Below are 17,256 nucleotides of genomic sequence, written 5' to 3' on the forward strand. Positions count from 1 at the left end.
GAGGTAGGGAGATTGAGGGAAGAGGACGGAGGTAGAGGAAGGCAGCATGTGGATCACAGCAGCAGAGAGGAAGACAGAGTTGGAGAGAGGGAGTGCCTGCATATTTATAGACACGACAGACGGCGAGTGAAAGTAGAAAGACGGCGAGTAACAAACGGCTAGAGAGAGAGAAGTAAAGAGGTGAAAAACTGGAGGCCTGGATAGTGAGGGGGTGAGAAAGGAGTGAGTGAGCGAGTGACAGACTGAGCAAATGAGTGAGAGACCAGGCGAATGAGCAGCGCACGCTGGAGAACGAGTGAGAGGGAGAGCAAGAGAGAGAGAGGGAGAGAGACCGAGAGAGAGTGAGAGAGAGCGAGTGAGTGTTTGAGTCCGAGTGTTTGCTGAGATTGATTTCACAGACACCTCGGCTACAGGGCTCGGGGACGAGGAGTCCCCCTGTGTCGAGCAGAGGTTCTGAAAGCCCAATCAAATGTCATTTTCCCCCAAATTACTCCCCAGTTCCACTCAATACACATCAGCAGGGGTGACCTCCACGTACATGCACTCTCTGAGACAGAAACATACATCAAGGCCTCATTTCTTTCCCCTCCCATTCCTGATGAACGCAGTGACAGCACCTAGTGAGAGCCCCTAGAATCCAAGGACAGACAGAGAGAGGGAGAGAGGGAGAGGGAGAAAGGGAGAGAGAGAGAGAGAGGAAAAGAGGATAAATTGAAAGAGACTGTGTGTAAGGGAGTGTGCTAGCACAGGAGTGATGGTGTAAGCAAAACCTCTTACTAAGTGAGAGCAGGAGAGAGAAATGTTCGGTTCGACAAGCAAGATCAAGAAAACTGCAACACCTTGCTAACACAGAGCTCCCTGCAGCCATGAATAGTCTAGTATAGAATCTCCCTTCAGCCATGAGTAGTCGAGTATAGAATCTCCCTGCAGCCATGATTAGTCTAGTATAGAATCTCCCTTCAGCCATGAATAGTCGACTATAGAATCTCCCTGCAGCCATGAATAGTCAAATATACAATCTCTCAGCAGCCATGAATAGTCTAGTATTGAGTCTCCCTGCAGCCATGAATAGTCTAGTATAGAATCTCTCAGTGTTTATACCAACGTTCTTACACCAACTGTTGTCATCAAATCACATCACTATCTGCAACTGGAAAACAAATGGTGGGTAGGCACAGTGGCGTACAGTGCATACATCAAAAGAGGGAGCTGACATCTGGGTTCATTTTAAGCCCTGTTATTGTTTCAAATGAGCTCACTGACTCCAGAAGTGTCGTGATTTCTCATGTGCAAAATCTCAAAACAACTTCACAAGCAGCAATCGGTGCTCTACCGATTACCGATCGGAGGGTTACCGGTTCGATTCCTGACCAGTTGGAAAGGCTGAAGTGCCCTTGAGCAAGGCACCTCAACCCCTCACTGCTCCCCGAGCGCCGCTGTAGCAGGCAGCTCACTGCGTCGGGATTAGTGTGTGCTTCACCTCACTGTGTGTTTAACTAATTCACGGATTGGGATAAATGCAGAGACCAAATTTCCCTCACGGGATCAAAAGAGTATATATACTTATACTTACTATTAACATATGACTATGACCATTCAGAGTTAGTGCAAACTCTGATACGTTCTTTATTCTTCATTATATACACAGTGTCCAACAATTTCCATCATGCCATGAGGGTGGAGGTGGTGGTTTGGGTGAGGGAGGGATGGTGAGTGGGGCTTGGGGCTTACTTGACTCTCATTTGCCCAGATAAACATTTCTGGGAATAGTAGAGCATTTAATGGGCTTGCATAACGGATGGGCAGAGAAAACAAACGGCAGGAACAGCAGATTATCTGTCTGCCTGAGTGGCACTCGTGGACACAAGTGACCGAGTGAATGAGTCAGTGAAGCCACAGATGACTGGCTGAACGGATGAATGGCATGGTACAAAACGGTACAATGATGGACAGATAATAGCACCCTTTTCCTAGGACGCTGTTATGTGAAACTTCAACAGATCAGAGGAAAATCGTTCGAGCCCTTGTTGCTACCATTGTTTTATGTATGGATGGACACCTACATTAACCTGACTCCGCCAGATGGATTTGCTCCGCATATCCATCTGGGAACTTTTCATTGAAGAACTTTTGGGAAGGGGCGGAAATACTGGTTAGCTGATTGGATAAACCATCTGTCTATCACCACCTTTGGTGGTTATCGACCAATTAAATGAACCAATTAGATGAACATCTAAGTTAGGTAACATACGTTAAGTTAGAACTAACGTTAAGATGTTTTAACTTACCATTTGTATGTGACATGAACCTAATCAACGACAATTCCCATCAAGTTTTCACGGTAGGCCCTACACTTCTGAAGAAAGTAGCCTATATTCCTCCATTATGAACTGGAAACTTCACAGCTTACCCAGGAATACTTTCTAATTTAAATAAATCTTGCGTGATATAATAGCTTGAATTTCCCTTGGGGATCAATAAAGTATCTATCTATCTATCTATCTATCTATGTTCATCTCATCTGTGGATGCCGTCATGTTGTTCGCTATACCACACCTCAACCGCCTCAAAGCCAACGCTGATTGGACGTTCGTTTGGTGAACTGCTCCAAATTCTCTTTAACGAAAAGTTGCCAGACTGATCTGCGAGTGAAACCTTGAAAGCTCGCGAGATCAGGATGGTCTCACGAGGCTACACCTACATAGAACCTGTTAAAGAATCTGTGAAATGTCCTTGGCACTTTTAACTGAGGATGTTTAATTGAATGACTGAATGAATGAATGGAGGGAGGGAGGAAGGGAGGGATGCCTGGGGACATGCAGGCTGCTGGGACTGGTCCAGGTGGCCAATCCCCCAGGCAGTGTGTGGCATAGTGGCATCGCTGTGTCCCAGGATGCCATCTGCCCCATGTCGCCACCCCCACCACACACACACACACTACATGTGCACACACACACACACACACACACACACAAACACACATACACACATTCTCTGTGAGAGGTAATTATTTAAAACAGATAACAAGCCTGAGAAACATAATGGCCATGTTCTGACTAACCTTTATGATGCAGACCACACACACAGAAAAACATATGCAGGTACACACACACGCGCACGCACGCACACACACAAACACATATACATACAGAGAGAAAGTCTGGATAAGGGAACGGGGGGAGAGGCAGGAAGGCAGTCTGGTGCAATTTGACTTGGACCAGCTCCATGACTGACAACTGTCTGAATCCACCCTTCTGACTTCCTTTAACACACTTGCATCTCTCTCTCTCTCTCTCTCTCTCTCTCTCTCTCTCTCTCTCTGACATCCTTATCTCTCTAAAAGTCTGCTACCGTCTGCCTTTCTGTCAACTCTGGTCCAACATTCTCCCTCAGTATAACACTCTGCTTCTCTCTGTTGATCATGTTTCTGCATCTCCACTTAACCCCCCTCCCCCTCCCCTCTCTGTCTCTCTCTCCAGACCATCTAAACAGAGGAGAACAATTCATCTGATTTCATTCATGCATTTATGCATTCATTCTTACTTATGTGCCCCCATTCAAAAATGGAAATCCTCAAAATCTTCATGGTAACAAGCGTATTAAAATGGATATTCGCTGTGCTAAAAATCAGATCATTTGCTGAAATGTTTGTGCAGTGACAAGGACTGATAGGAGTGATAGTGCTGTAGAAGCTGAAAAACATTCAGTTGAACTGAACCCAGACTATTGTTGACATTTATTACTGTGCCATCATTGTAAGTCATTGGAGATGACGTTGACTTTGATGTTCCAAAGAGCCTCCACCAAACCAGGCCTTCGCCCTCTGTGCACACGTGTGTTTCATCTGCCAACTGTACCAGGCTACCTTGAGAGCATGAGAGGAGAAAAAAAGAGCCCCTTTAATCTTTACACACAGTGGTATGGCTTTGTGTTCAAAGACTCTCAAAGACTGGTCTTCTTGGGTGCAGACACGAGTCGAACCACACAACATGGCTGCCAGATGCTGCCCACCTCACCCGCAAGGCGACCAAAATTGTGAGTGATGCAAGTCACCCCGCTCACAATCTGTTTGATCTACTGCCCTCTGGGAAGAGGTACAGAAGCCTGCGCCCCCAAGCACTACCAGACTCACAAACAGCTTCATACACCAAGCTGTAAGGATGCTGAACTCTCCCTCCTCCTCTCCCCTCCACCCTCAGCTACATAACATAACATCCTGGACATTGGACCCAAAATGGTCACCTGCACTACTCCACTTGCACACTTGCACACTTGTACACTTTACAACTTGGTGTTGTTGTCCTGAAAACACAACACTTCTGCTGCTCTTACATAACTTGCACCACTATGCCACTTTCTTTCTTACTTAGGTCAAACAGAACTACCCAAGCCTTTTATTGGCCTGACTTTGCACTAGTATTTTATTGACTGTCTATGCACAATTTCAACCAAATTTTGCTGCTCTTATTTTTTCATTATTATATGTGCCCTCTTATTTACTTATTTACTTACTTTTTTGTTTACTTGAATGTTATGTTTGTCTGTGGACCTAAATTGGCAAAATATGTCTTGTCTTCACCGTGGGATAGTGAGAAACGTAATTTCGATCTCTTTGTATGTCTGGAACATGTGAAGAAATTGACAATAAAGCTGACTTTGACTTTGACTTTGAGATGGAACAGAAATGAAATGTTGGGCTAGAGTTCAGAACATTCTGGAAAGGCTTGCCATGTGGGTGTTGGATGGCAGGGCAGTGTCATTACACTGTAAGTTAGTTTGGCAATGCAGAAAATGCCCCTTTTCTCCTCTGCCACACACTGGCTTTGATTTGAACCTTGTGACTTTAAAAAATGAGAGCTACTTGTCCTTAGGTGGCTGTCAAATTATAATAACCTTGGAAATAATTGGATTTTGTCTTTATACAAAAGGCCATTTGACAAACCCTTAACGCAAAGTTCAGAGCGAAGAGCTTCCCTGTCCTCCGATCCAAATGATACCCTGGCCCCCATGTGACAGTGCGCGCCACTTTTGACACTGAATTTCAATAAGGTTGCCACCATGTCATCATAATTACAGTAATTATTCAGGAAATTTGAAAAACTTATGGGCTAGGCAGAAATCAACACATGCTTTGCTGAGGAGGTCCCCTCGAATAGGTGAGGCGAGGACCCCCACACACACACACACACACATGCATACACACACACCAGAAAGGATGTACAGTATAGCATTAAAAAATAATCTTGAAAGTGCACGGTAATCATTACCTCTGAAAGGACTGGAGATGTTAGTGTCATACTTGAAAGAAATGCGCTGAGGTTAAAAGCATCAAAAACAGATTTTTGTTCTTCTGATCTGTACTTTACTCAAGTATAATTTTTGGGGAGTACTCATGACTTTACTCAAGTACATTTGAGAGGCAAATATTGTACTCTTTACTCCACTACATTTCTCTCCATAATCGTGAGTACCCGTTACTACTTCTAAAAAAAAAGGAAAAGAAAAATCTTGGAAACCTTCAATTTGTTGTTTCCCTCTCAAACGTGATTGGATTGTGCAGGCGCCACTTATTGGGACAGCCTATCAGCAATCACCTTCAGCTTTCCGCCAAAGTCAGCTCCATGGTCAGATTTAGATAAGAGACAAAGCCATGGACGAAACAATGGATGAAGACGCAGCAGGTCCATCCTGGGAATGTGCCAACCTGTGGCCCCATCTCACCAGACTATTTCAATTTTCTGAACAAGTTAATGATAGTTTTCGCTTCAAGTGTTTCAATTACAAAATAGTATTTTGTATTTGAAATACGTATTTTAAATACATGTATTAGAAATACTGCCCATCCCTGGCAACATGGTAAAAAGATGAAAATTACTTGATTTTGCTTCCAATTCATTTTACATTCTCCAAGGTATTAACATTAAAAATTTTCATAACTCCATGTATGTTTCTGTACATAAATGTAAGCACTGTGGCAGTAGTAATGCAATATTTAGAAAATGTAGGCTACTCTTATACTCTTGATACTCAAGTACTTTTAAAAACAAGTACTTCAGTACTTTTACTTAAGTAGACATCTGACTGTTGTACTTTTACTTGTACTTGAGTAAAATTTAGCAAAGGGTATCTGTACTTTTACTCAAGTAATGAAGCTGTGTACTCTGTCCGCCTCTGGCTGCGGATGAGTTTACCACCCAGATATTAATACCATGACTAGCGTTGTTGTCTAAGCTTTCAGAGAAATATAGGTGTGTTTGTATGCATGTGCATATGTGTGTGTATTTATTTATCAGTGCACACGAGTGCATTCATCCCGCTTCAGTGGTCCCTCCGAGGAGAGAGGGAGCTGTCAATCAATAACCAATCAGGCTTAAGGGTGGAAATTAGTCTGTCGCTGGCTGTTATCTTTAATTAAAGCCTGTTCGGAATCATCACTGTAATAAAAGCCTGAGCTGCTGTGTAATCTGCATGACAACAAAGTTACTCCTAATGACCTTGTCAACATGACAGGTGGAGAGAAAAGTATTGTCTCCGACGACGACGTGACAAAACAAAATGCAACCAAGGGTTCGGGACAAAGCATCCTTGCCAAGAGAGTCCGGCCTTCATCAAAGCATGACGCGCCAAAAAAGGATTCCTAATTATACACCCTTAGTGATGAGAGATGCCGTGGAATGACTGGCATGTTGATGCAGAACTCCGCCATGCTTTCTTGAGTCGTCCCTAAGGGCTTTAGTTCATCACACACAGTCACCAGAACTAACTCCCCTGGTTTATGGAAATTGTCCATTATATAGATGAATCAAACCGCTGAGAGGGGAGAGAGAGCAGTGCCCTATACCTGGTCCTGGCCCTGGGTCTCCAGGGTAATAATACTGCCATGCTGAAGCACCAGGCCTGTTGGTATGGAAGTCAGACTGCACAGGCAACCATAGCAACGGCACACCACCACACTGCTTTCCTCTTGGCTAAATGGCTAATTTTTTGAAACCCTTATACCTCTAAAATAGTAAGTGGAATCCATTTAAATAGCGCCTTTCTGCTCGTCTAAGCACTCAACGCGCTTTACAATTTCATGCCTCACATTCACCCATTCACACACACACACACACACATACACACATACGGAAGAGGCTGCCATGCAAGACACCGTCAGGACACCGTCAGGAGCAGTTTGGGGTTCAGTGTCTTGCCCCAAGACACTTCGAGAGGACCCTGATTCGAATCGGCAACCACCACCCAATCACCATGCAGCCATAATGGCCAGATCAGAGATTGTGGGTAAGGTATTTTACACACATGCTATGCGCTGCGATGTGACCTCCACCATTCTCCATTCCTTGCAAGAAGCTTTGTAACGTGAAAACGGAGGCAGAGTACTGACAGTACAAAAAACAAAAAAAAAAACAATCGGTTCTACCTAGTTCGAGTTGCTGTAGCCAACAGCTCCAGTGCTGCACTCTGGGGGCATGTTCATGAGCCCCCATGTTCAGCTACAGTGCTACAGTCTGAGGGCATGTTCGTGAGCCCCCATGTTCATACCCCCAATCCCCCCCCCCCCCCCCCGCCGCATTTCCAAATTCATCTGCACATCTCCCCATAACATCTTACAGGCACAACTGTACCTGTGAGATGAGATGAGGCACAAAAAAAAACATTTCCTATGAATGTGCCAAAGATAGGACTGGTGGGTTTTTACACGACAACATACCACAAGGACAAAACAATATGCAAAAAAAAAAAAAAAATTTGCTTAAGAATCCTAATCCTGATTTGACTGTTTTGCAGCAATCAGATATCAACAGGAGAGTTTTAACCCAATCAATTACAAAACCAATTTTAATCAGCTTCAATGCAATTAGACCTATCAAGTGATGTAATCCTCCCTGACAGATACTTAATGAAGAGCATTTTGCACCAATTATCTTTAATCAATCTTTGTTACGCAAAAGACAATTTACAGAAACAGCAAATTGCTCAAGGTCCTTCAGGTTCTCTGGATTTCAAATTTATATTAGCAACAGCAAGGAGGACACATCTGACCTTTCCATTTGACCTCTCAGCTGGAGAGTTGAAAGATCCATGTTCTGACCAATGATTGAGAGTTGCACAATTTAGTTGCACAATTAGCCTGGCTTAAATCATTTAAGAGAGTGAGGCATGTCTACAATCACCTTTTACTGTTATTGTACCATATACAAAATAAATGAATAAGCCTGTTACCCAGCAACACTCTCTTTAGTTAATTGCCCTCAAGACAAAATACAATTCAGCGAGTACAATTAGAATCCAATGCTTGGTATTGATGTCTATATTTCGAAGTGGCATACAAAAGTTATGACGGGCAATATCAGATGGTTAACCATCACCCAGAGATTTCTGTTTATCTGTGCTCTCCTTCCTCAGGCCTCTTTCACGGCTCTGTCCATCGCAGTAATACACACATTTGACAAGTTCAGTATATCTGGGGACTCCTCTAACCTTCTGATGGACTGAATAAAAAAAGGCCAAAACTCTCTGAGTTGTGACAAAAGGGAATATTGCATTGCTGATCAGACAGTTCATTGAGCATTGCATTTGACCTATCATCAGATTTACCAATGCCTTGGAGCATGAGTTCTCAAACTGTGGTACAAGTACCACTGGTGGTACACAGACTCTCTCTAGTGGTACTCCAGGAGTCTCTGAGATGGGTTTTTTTCATAAAGATGAAATAATCACTTCAAATTATATCAAAATATATATACCGTATTTTCCAGACTATAAGTCGCACTTTTTTTCATAGCTTGGCTGGTCCTGCGACTCAGGTGCAACATATATATATATTTGTATATATGTTTTTTTTCCTCTTCATGACACATTTTTTGACTGGTGCGACTTATACTCCGGTGCGACTTATAGTCCGGAAAATACGGTATATATAAAAAAACTTAACGACACGATCACTGTATGCCAGATGGTGAAACTTGGAGAGCCAATTGTTTTCTGAGGTGGTACTCATTGTGAAACTGAGCTAAACCAAACACATTATGGCTTTCACAGACACAAGTATACACATGTATATAAACAACATACAATGGAAAATAAACAAAATATAAACAATCAAAAAGTATGCTAGGTGTATGGAAAGCCAATAAACTCAGCTTCTCCTGGATTTCTCTGTGTGATCCATCACAGGCTCTGCCTCATCAGATCTTGCAAGTAATACTCCGCTGGCCTCTGAGGGTCTATTAGCCAGAGAATTTAGAGCGCCCAAATCCTTCTTCAGCGGAAACAGATCTGACACCAGAGGCTCCAGCAAATCCATTTCTCAAGTTGCCCGCTTTCACACAAAATGACACAGCCTTCAATTAGGCAGGCAGTGTGATCCACTTTCCAGCACAAAAGACTGGCCTGATATCCAGTTCTTTTTGGGTAACTCGGAAGCAGGTTAAATAGCAAGGTATACACAGACACATACACGCACGCGCGTGCACACACACACACACAAACACACACACACACAAACACACACACACACACACACACACACACACACACACACACGTTATACAATGTGATGAGGTTTTGCCCAAGCACAGGATTCATGCTAAACAACATTTTTAATTGACCTTTGTATCACTGTTTTTATCGGTATCAGATCTATTATCCATCTTTTTTTTCAGAGTTCACAGCTGTATGACTGAAAGGGAAAGGGCATTGCTATAAAGGAGCGCAATAATCAGTCAATCTTGAATAGACAATGGATTGGGATGATGATCATTACAGTCACCACGGTCATGTAACACACTGGAGGAGACCGTACAAAAGCTATCAAAAACAGATAGCTATAAAGTGCCCTATGCTTGTTAACACTATTACAAGCAATATTATTATTCTAAGAGACACAGCAGAAGTGCTAACACAGTTAATACTATTATATTAGCTTTGTCGCTAGCGCTCGGCCAGCGTCTCTGGTCTGGAGTAATGATGTTGGCTACAGCATAGCTCAAACTGGACCACTGTTACGATGACAAAGTGCACTGCAAGACTTCACCCAATGACCGTGGAAATATGTCCTGCCCCCCGCGGATTACATTTGAATGATAATCCCCTGCATCGATTGTCAGGTTATTTCTCTCTGTGTTTTCCCAGAGAAACCATCACTGGTGCCGCCAGACCAGTTTTTATAGATAATAATCATAAAAATCCCTCCACGTCATGAATAATTCAGTCGCTCCCACACAATAACAAAAGGGCTAGTCATGCATATTTCACTGGGGCGATAATGCACTCACCTCAAACAGAACGGTAGCCATAGACGGATGGGGTAGTGGGGGTGGGGGGGAGGGGTGTTGGCGAGGGATAACAACCTTGAATCTCTGAGAAAGTTTTTAACTAAAAGTTATGAAAGATGTCATTCTTTGTCCAGTGGTAAAGGATCATGTCATGGAGATTTGTTTTTTGTTTTCAACAGGTATTAGCTTGCGCTTTTTCAAAATGAACCTTGGGTTTGTGGTTAATGTGGGTGAGTAATTTATATGCAGCACTTTTAAAACGCATAGACAGCACCACTCTGTCGGATAAAGAGCTGATCTACTTTGAAATGAATACAGTCACCAGTCTCGTATTAAACATGTAAAGACAGAGGCAGCCATGCGAAAGCCATTACGTTTTATTGCATAATTTAAGGTCATTCAAGCACTATGTCTGGAGGTCTCAGGGACCAAAAGAGGTCAGACACTGACCAACTACCACCACTGTGCCCCTAACACAAACCTGACTGCTAGACATCTGCAACCTTTTTCCTGCTGACGCTGACTTGATGCTGATGCTGACTTCCATTGAATTGCTGGTAGCACTGTACTGGCACTTAGCAGATAGGTAATATGAGGGTAGTAGCATGGCAAGAAGTGGGTAAAAATATTGGTAACAATATAACGCAGCTCAAAACAACCCACAAATTACTTCTAGGTTCTAGCTTCTAGGTTGTTTCTAAACAACGATCCATATTTGTTATTGTAAGAAGTCAGTGACAAAATGGTAGCGGATTGCTCTTTACAGCCTTGCTCAGTCATAAAGGGTTCTGCTAAGGATTCTTAATGAAGGACACCACATGGACTAATATGTGAAGCTTGGTCCCAGCTGTGGCGCAACTGGCTGGGGCACCTGCACCGTACGCCAGCGACCCGGGTTCAATTCCTGCCCTGTGGTCCTTTCCGGATCCCACCCTGACTCTCTCTCCCACTCACTTCCTGTCATTCTCCACTATCCTATCTGATTAAGGGCATAAAAATATACTTTAAAAAAATTTAAAAATATATGTGAAGCTTCACTAGAAGACCGAAGGGGCTTGAAAAACTCCCGGGGGCAGTTCTGATAGCTTTGGGTGGAGGAGGTGGAGTAGTAGTGGAGGTGGTGGAGTAGTCGCGTAGATGATGGAGGAGGCGGTGGAGTAGGAGTGGAAGTCGTGGAGGTGGTGGAGTAGGAGTGGAGGCAGTAGAGGAGCCGTGGAGGAGGTGGAGTAGTCGTGGAGGCGGTAGAGTAGTCATGGAGTAGGAATGGAGGCGGTGGAGTAGGAGTGGAGGTCGTGGAGTAGTCGTGGAGGCAGTGGAGTAGTCGTGGAGGAGACGGTAGAGTAGTCGTGGAGGTGTTGGAGTAGTCATGGAGGCAGTAAAGCAGTCGTGGAGGTGGTGGAGTAGTCATGGAGGCAGTAAAGCAGTCGTGGAGGTGTTGGAGTAGTCATGGAGGCAGTAAAGCAGTCGTGGAGGTGTTGGAGTAGTCATGGAGGCAGTAAAGCAGTCGTGGAGGTGGTGGAGTAGTCATGGAGGCGGTAGAGAAATCGAGGAGGGAAATACTGATGACTGGGCCATCAAAGTGTCCGAGCTGGAGGAGGAGCAGTGTTTTTCTATCATCTCTCCTCCTTTCTGTTCGGGCTGCTCCAGTGCTCCCTGTTGTCCTCAGACAAACACACTCGCCAAGCAGAGAGGGGAAAAGTGCCCTCACTTGTCGCCTCGCTGGCCTGCTTTCTACACACACACACACACACACACACACACACACACACACACACACACACACACACCGGTCTCTGAAAGAGTCGCGAAACAGAGAGGGGAAAAGTGCCCTCGCTTGTCTTGCTCTTACAGCTTACAGCTTTTCTGCAGTGCATGACTGGCCTGCCTGCTACTCACACACACACACACACACACACACACACACACACACACACACACACACACACACGCAAACATGCTGCTGTTAAGTACCCTCCAATGAAGTGCAAGGAGACTGCACAGGACAGCTATGTGAGTCCGACAGAAAGAGGAAGCGAGAAAGAGAGAAAGAGAGAGAGAGAAAGGGAGAGAAGACAGAGGAAGAACAAGAGAGAGAGAGAGAGAGAGAGAAGACAGAGGAGTGAGACAAGAATGGAGGGAGATTAAATCAAACTCTGAGTGGGGCAATTGGGTCAGGCTTGCCCACAGGGTGTTGGTAAGAAGCAAGCGATCAAGAAACACGGACAGAGAAGGGCAGAGAGACAGCGACAGAAAAAGAAATGGAGAGAATGGGGTGATACAGAAAGAAAAGAAGGAAAGAAAGAGAGAAGACCAGAGAGAGAGAGAGAGAAAGAGAGGGAGAGGGATGAAGGACAGTAAGCTCATTTGTACAGTGACTCCCAAAGACGCCGCTGCCAATGTGAGTGGTGTTTGCCTGGATTTCACGCTCTCCAGAGAAGTGAAGGATTCTGCCGAGGAGAAGGACAAATAACGAGACGCAAACAAAATGGCCTCTCGCAGTCATACAGTTTATGGAGTCCTTCAGTTTTACCACCGGGCTGTGACCACTCACTGTTCTCCACCTTGCTGAGACACATTACGGGTGCTAAATGGGTCTGTAAGGCCATCTCTCAGGCTAACAGAGGCAACAAATACATAAATCTCATCTCACAACAACGCATTAAGGTGACTTGGACTAAGTGAGACTACTCTGAATAAGAACTGTCTAATATAATAATAATGTTTGTTTTGACCGAGATCAATCAATCAATCAATTGGTCAATTAATCAATCAATCAATAATTGACTAATCATTAAATCTAAAAATGATCTCTAATAATCTCTCTATAATATTTGTCCCCATTCTAAAATAATGCAGGAGTCTCATGTACTGCTATATTTTAAAGTTGGAAATAAAAACAGAAACTAAATTGACAATGTAATATATTAAACATGTAGCCACCAAAATAATTCAAACTATTTACAAGTGGAGTGGAAAATAATGTGTGAAGAGGTGTCACGCTGGAATTTGGCCGGTGACTACAATGAAAAAAAAGAATACATGACCAACAGGGGATGTATGTTTAACGTTCCAAAGGCCAACAGCCAAAAAACTGACCAAAGGCCTCTGTTAGCCTGAGAGATGGCCTTACAGACCCATTTAGCACCCGTGTGGTCTCCATTAGATTGTTCTCCTAATGGATACTGTCCACTGACTTTAGTCCCTGGTAAAAAATGAGTGGACACTGGTACAGAGGCCAACATTGTTCCACTTCAAACGGCATCAGCAAACATTGCCAATTATTTCAGCAGCTCTTCTGAGGAAAAACAAGAGCAACAGGGCATGACTAATTCAAGGTTTTCAGAGGCTCTTGTGTTCAAAGGGGGCTTGATTTCTTTTGAGCGATAGCAAGAATGACTCTTCAACAACAACAATCGCTAGTGGAGTGGGACTGGTGTGTGTGTGTGTGTGTGTGTGTGTGTGTGTGTGTGTGTGTGTGTGTGTGTGTGTGTGTGTGTGAGTGGTGTTTGGCGGGGGGAGAGTGATCTGTGTTTGATATAGGGCAGGAGAGGTGGGGGTTTTGTCTCAGGCCCTTTACAAAGCAGCTACCATAAGTTTCCATTTAAAATCACCGCTAGTGGAGTGGGACTGGTGTATGTGTGTGTGTGTGTTGTGTGTGTGTGACTGGTGTTTGGCAGGGGGAGACTGATCCATGTTTGATCTGTAGGGGCAGGAGAGGTGTGGAGGCTACAGTATGGACGGCTTTTGTCTCAGAGACAGCTACCACAGGTTTCCATTTCAATCGTCTCCAATCACTACCTGTCCTGCACCCACCGTGTGAAGAGCCTTCAGAAGTGAAAGAGTCAACAGTTGAAGGTGCATTATTTATTGGATCTGGAGTGAGCACACACACACACACACACACACACATACACACACACGCGTATGCACGCACCAACAAAAAAACATGCGCGCACACACACACACAGACACACAGACACATGCACACACATCAAACACAATGAGCAAGTCAAACCCAGAGATTCACACACACCCACTCGCCACGCACTGCCAAACAGAGGGGACAGCGTTGGGTCTTGGGATGTTTCACAAGCACCCGGTCAGCTGACACACACCGACCTGTGATCATTATGTGGGATTGGGCCTTTCAAGAGGGAGAGAGAGAGAGAGAGAGAGAGACACAGAGACAGAGACAGAATGAGAGAGAGAAAGAGGGAGAGAAAGAGTCAGAGACAAAATGAGAGAGAGAGAAAGAGGGAGAGAGAGAGCAGGAAAGCACATTGAGAGGAGGAGAGACAGCAGGCGGTCCAGGCTAAAAAGGAGGAGTGATCGGCTGACATTGCCTCTGTTCTGGCCTCCTTCAAAAGACACTGGCGCACCAGGGGGGCACTGGATGAACCAAGAGTTGACTACAGGCTGAGAGGAGAGAAAGAAAGAAAGAGGGGAGAGAGAGAGAGAGAGAAAGAGAGAGAGAGAGGGAAATTAAGAGACAGGGGGGACTATAGGCTGAGAGGAGAGAAAGAAAGAGGGAGAGAGAGAGGGGAAGAGAGAGAGAGAGAGTGAGATTAAGAGACAGAGAGAGAAGAGTAATCACATAGAAAAGACAAGACTTCTGAGGAAAGGAGCGTGAAGTTGAGTTAACGTCCCTCCCCTCTCGGACATGCAGCCATTGATTTCTCTGGGTGTGTTTTATCTGGCTGGACAACTGCCTTTTGTTGTGGTGGTCTATAACAAGACTTCCACATCTGACAATGCCTCCCTGGGGAGATGGGACTGGGTGGAGGGATGGAGAGGGGGTTGGGGAGGATGGTGGTGTTGGTCGAGAAAAGTCCAAAATGAGGAAAACAATAAGCGAGGATGCTTTGTGTCCTCAGGGGGACAGACTGTTGCTAACTAGCGAGAGCACCAAGGCAGCTGCTGTGGCAAGCTGCTGCAGTGGACATTAAAGCTTGAAGCTATCGCCCAGATGGACAAACATGGCTACGGGGGGACAAACACACCTTTTGGCAGGAGTTTGTTATTATATTAAATCTCACCAAGTGCCACTTTCATGATAACAACAATACAACTGAAACCAGACAGAGTTTTTTTTTCTTTCTCAATAAAAAGGCCCTCGTGTTGTAGCTTGGACAAATTTCATGAAGCAGCAGCGTTGAGGGAAAAATAAACATCCACAGACTTTCACTCTCACTCTGACAGACATCAACAGACTTTTGGAACATTTGGTGAGACTTGTACAGATCTCAGCAGACTTTCAGAACTCTCCGCCGAACATGAAAAAAAGCACAGGCATCAGAATCAAACAGGCATCAAGAAACATCAACATCCCAACACTCCAAAGCGAGTTCGGCCCACTTGGTGAGACCCAGACCTCGACAGTTCCAGAGCAGCCATCTCCTCCAGCTTCATTGAGATGCATATTTAATTCACACACCGGTAGCTTCCGTCAGCCCTGCAATACATCAGCGTTCCAGAGGGCCTCCGTGGCTGACGAGGCAGGTCTGCGACTTGGTGCACTGATTCTTCTTCTCTCTCTCCCTCCATTTTTCATCTTTCTCTCTATCTTTCCTTCACACTTTCTCTTCCTCTCTTTTCCATTCTCGCTGACTTTTTGTTCTTTCTCCCTCTCTCTTTCTTCCTCTTTTCTCTCTCTGTCTTACCCTCTGTCTCTCTCTCTCTCTCCTTGCTGGAATATTTTTAGACTCCATTAACTGAACCAGGGCTAGTTCCAGGGTTAGCCTGTTTCCCTTAGCGCTTCTCTGCATTTCTGACATGGAGGTCCCGTTCAGGTGAATTGACACGAGCGAATCTGCTATTCTGACAGCAACTAACCTCGAGCCATGGCTTCCTCTGCAAACTCCTGTGCACACACACACACACACACTGGGTGCACAATCTGGCTGACATCAAAGTCTTATTTCATTTTGATGTGATAAGTGTCTCTAAAACAATGCAACAACAGACAAAAGAGCATGAATTATTCATGGTCAGGAGGCAACTCCCGGCAGATTTAGAGGACTACGTAAGGGCTGGTCGACTCGTTAATGGCTTCCGCACTGCTTTGGGCAATGGGAGCGGCTGAGGAGATGACAGCGAGATCGCACGGAAAGGTGGCAAACTGAAAGGAGTAAATCAGACACAGCACTTGGTGGGATGACAGTGATGGTCGCCTCCCACTTTGTTTTCTCTGGAAACACCCACTTTTACCTCTTTCTTTGTCTTTCTCTGTCTGTGTTTGTCTCTCTTTCTCTCTCTCTTTATCTCTCTGTCTCTCACACACACACACACCTCATGGAGGCTTTTTCTTGGGACAATCTTGCATTACTAATAAGCTGACACAGTGCGATAATTTACATTCTCCTCATACAGCAGGCCTCCCCTGACACACAAACACACACACACACACAGGGAAGATTAGGTAGGCGAGGAGTCCTCTCAGATAGGCCTTTGACTGAAAATCGATAAGGGACAACATTGTGCCACACAGTCTGTGTGAATCATGATAGTGTTCAGCTGCGCTCCACGGTATGAAACAGGGCCCTGGAACATTATCACATCACATAAAGGGGGATGTATGAATGAACAGGGTATACTCTGACGTGGGATCAGATGCAAAAATAAAATACACATTTAACAAACACAGAGGTTGAGAATAAAAGTAAGTCATAAACCATTTCTGAAAAGCTGTTCTTCATGTGGTGCTATGTTTAAGCTATGTTAAGTTAAGCCATATTATGCTAACAATGTTAATGGCCAGGATCTCTATAACCATTAAACTTAGTTAACATTTACCAACAGGCTTTCGGCCAGTGTACAGCCTTTTGCGAAAGACAGTATTGGCAAAACACCAGACACACCTACCATAGTTTATTAATACATGATGTGGAGGTCTAGGTACAGTAAGTCACATATTCTATAACTATGGCAACAAAATAAACACAGTCGCAGTTGTTTTCCATAACTTTTGGCAGGTGTGGTG

At 44.5% G+C, this 17,256-nt stretch overlaps 1 protein-coding gene across 1 annotated transcript in view; it reads right to left on the minus strand.

Moving 5' to 3' along the window:
• The window catches only part of slc35f1 (solute carrier family 35 member F1), a 95,135-nt gene extending 83,450 nt beyond the window's left edge, over window positions 1-11,685 (minus strand). The window contains 1 exon segment of the mRNA XM_048250618.1: window positions 11,324-11,685. Coding sequence (XP_048106575.1) covers window positions 11,324-11,685 — 362 coding nt within the window.
• Window positions 11,686-17,256: the final 5,571 nt, after the last annotated feature.

This window comes from Alosa alosa, chromosome 8, assembly GCF_017589495.1.
Source record: "Alosa alosa isolate M-15738 ecotype Scorff River chromosome 8, AALO_Geno_1.1, whole genome shotgun sequence".
Classification (NCBI taxonomy): Eukaryota; Metazoa; Chordata; class Actinopteri; order Clupeiformes; family Clupeidae; genus Alosa; species Alosa alosa.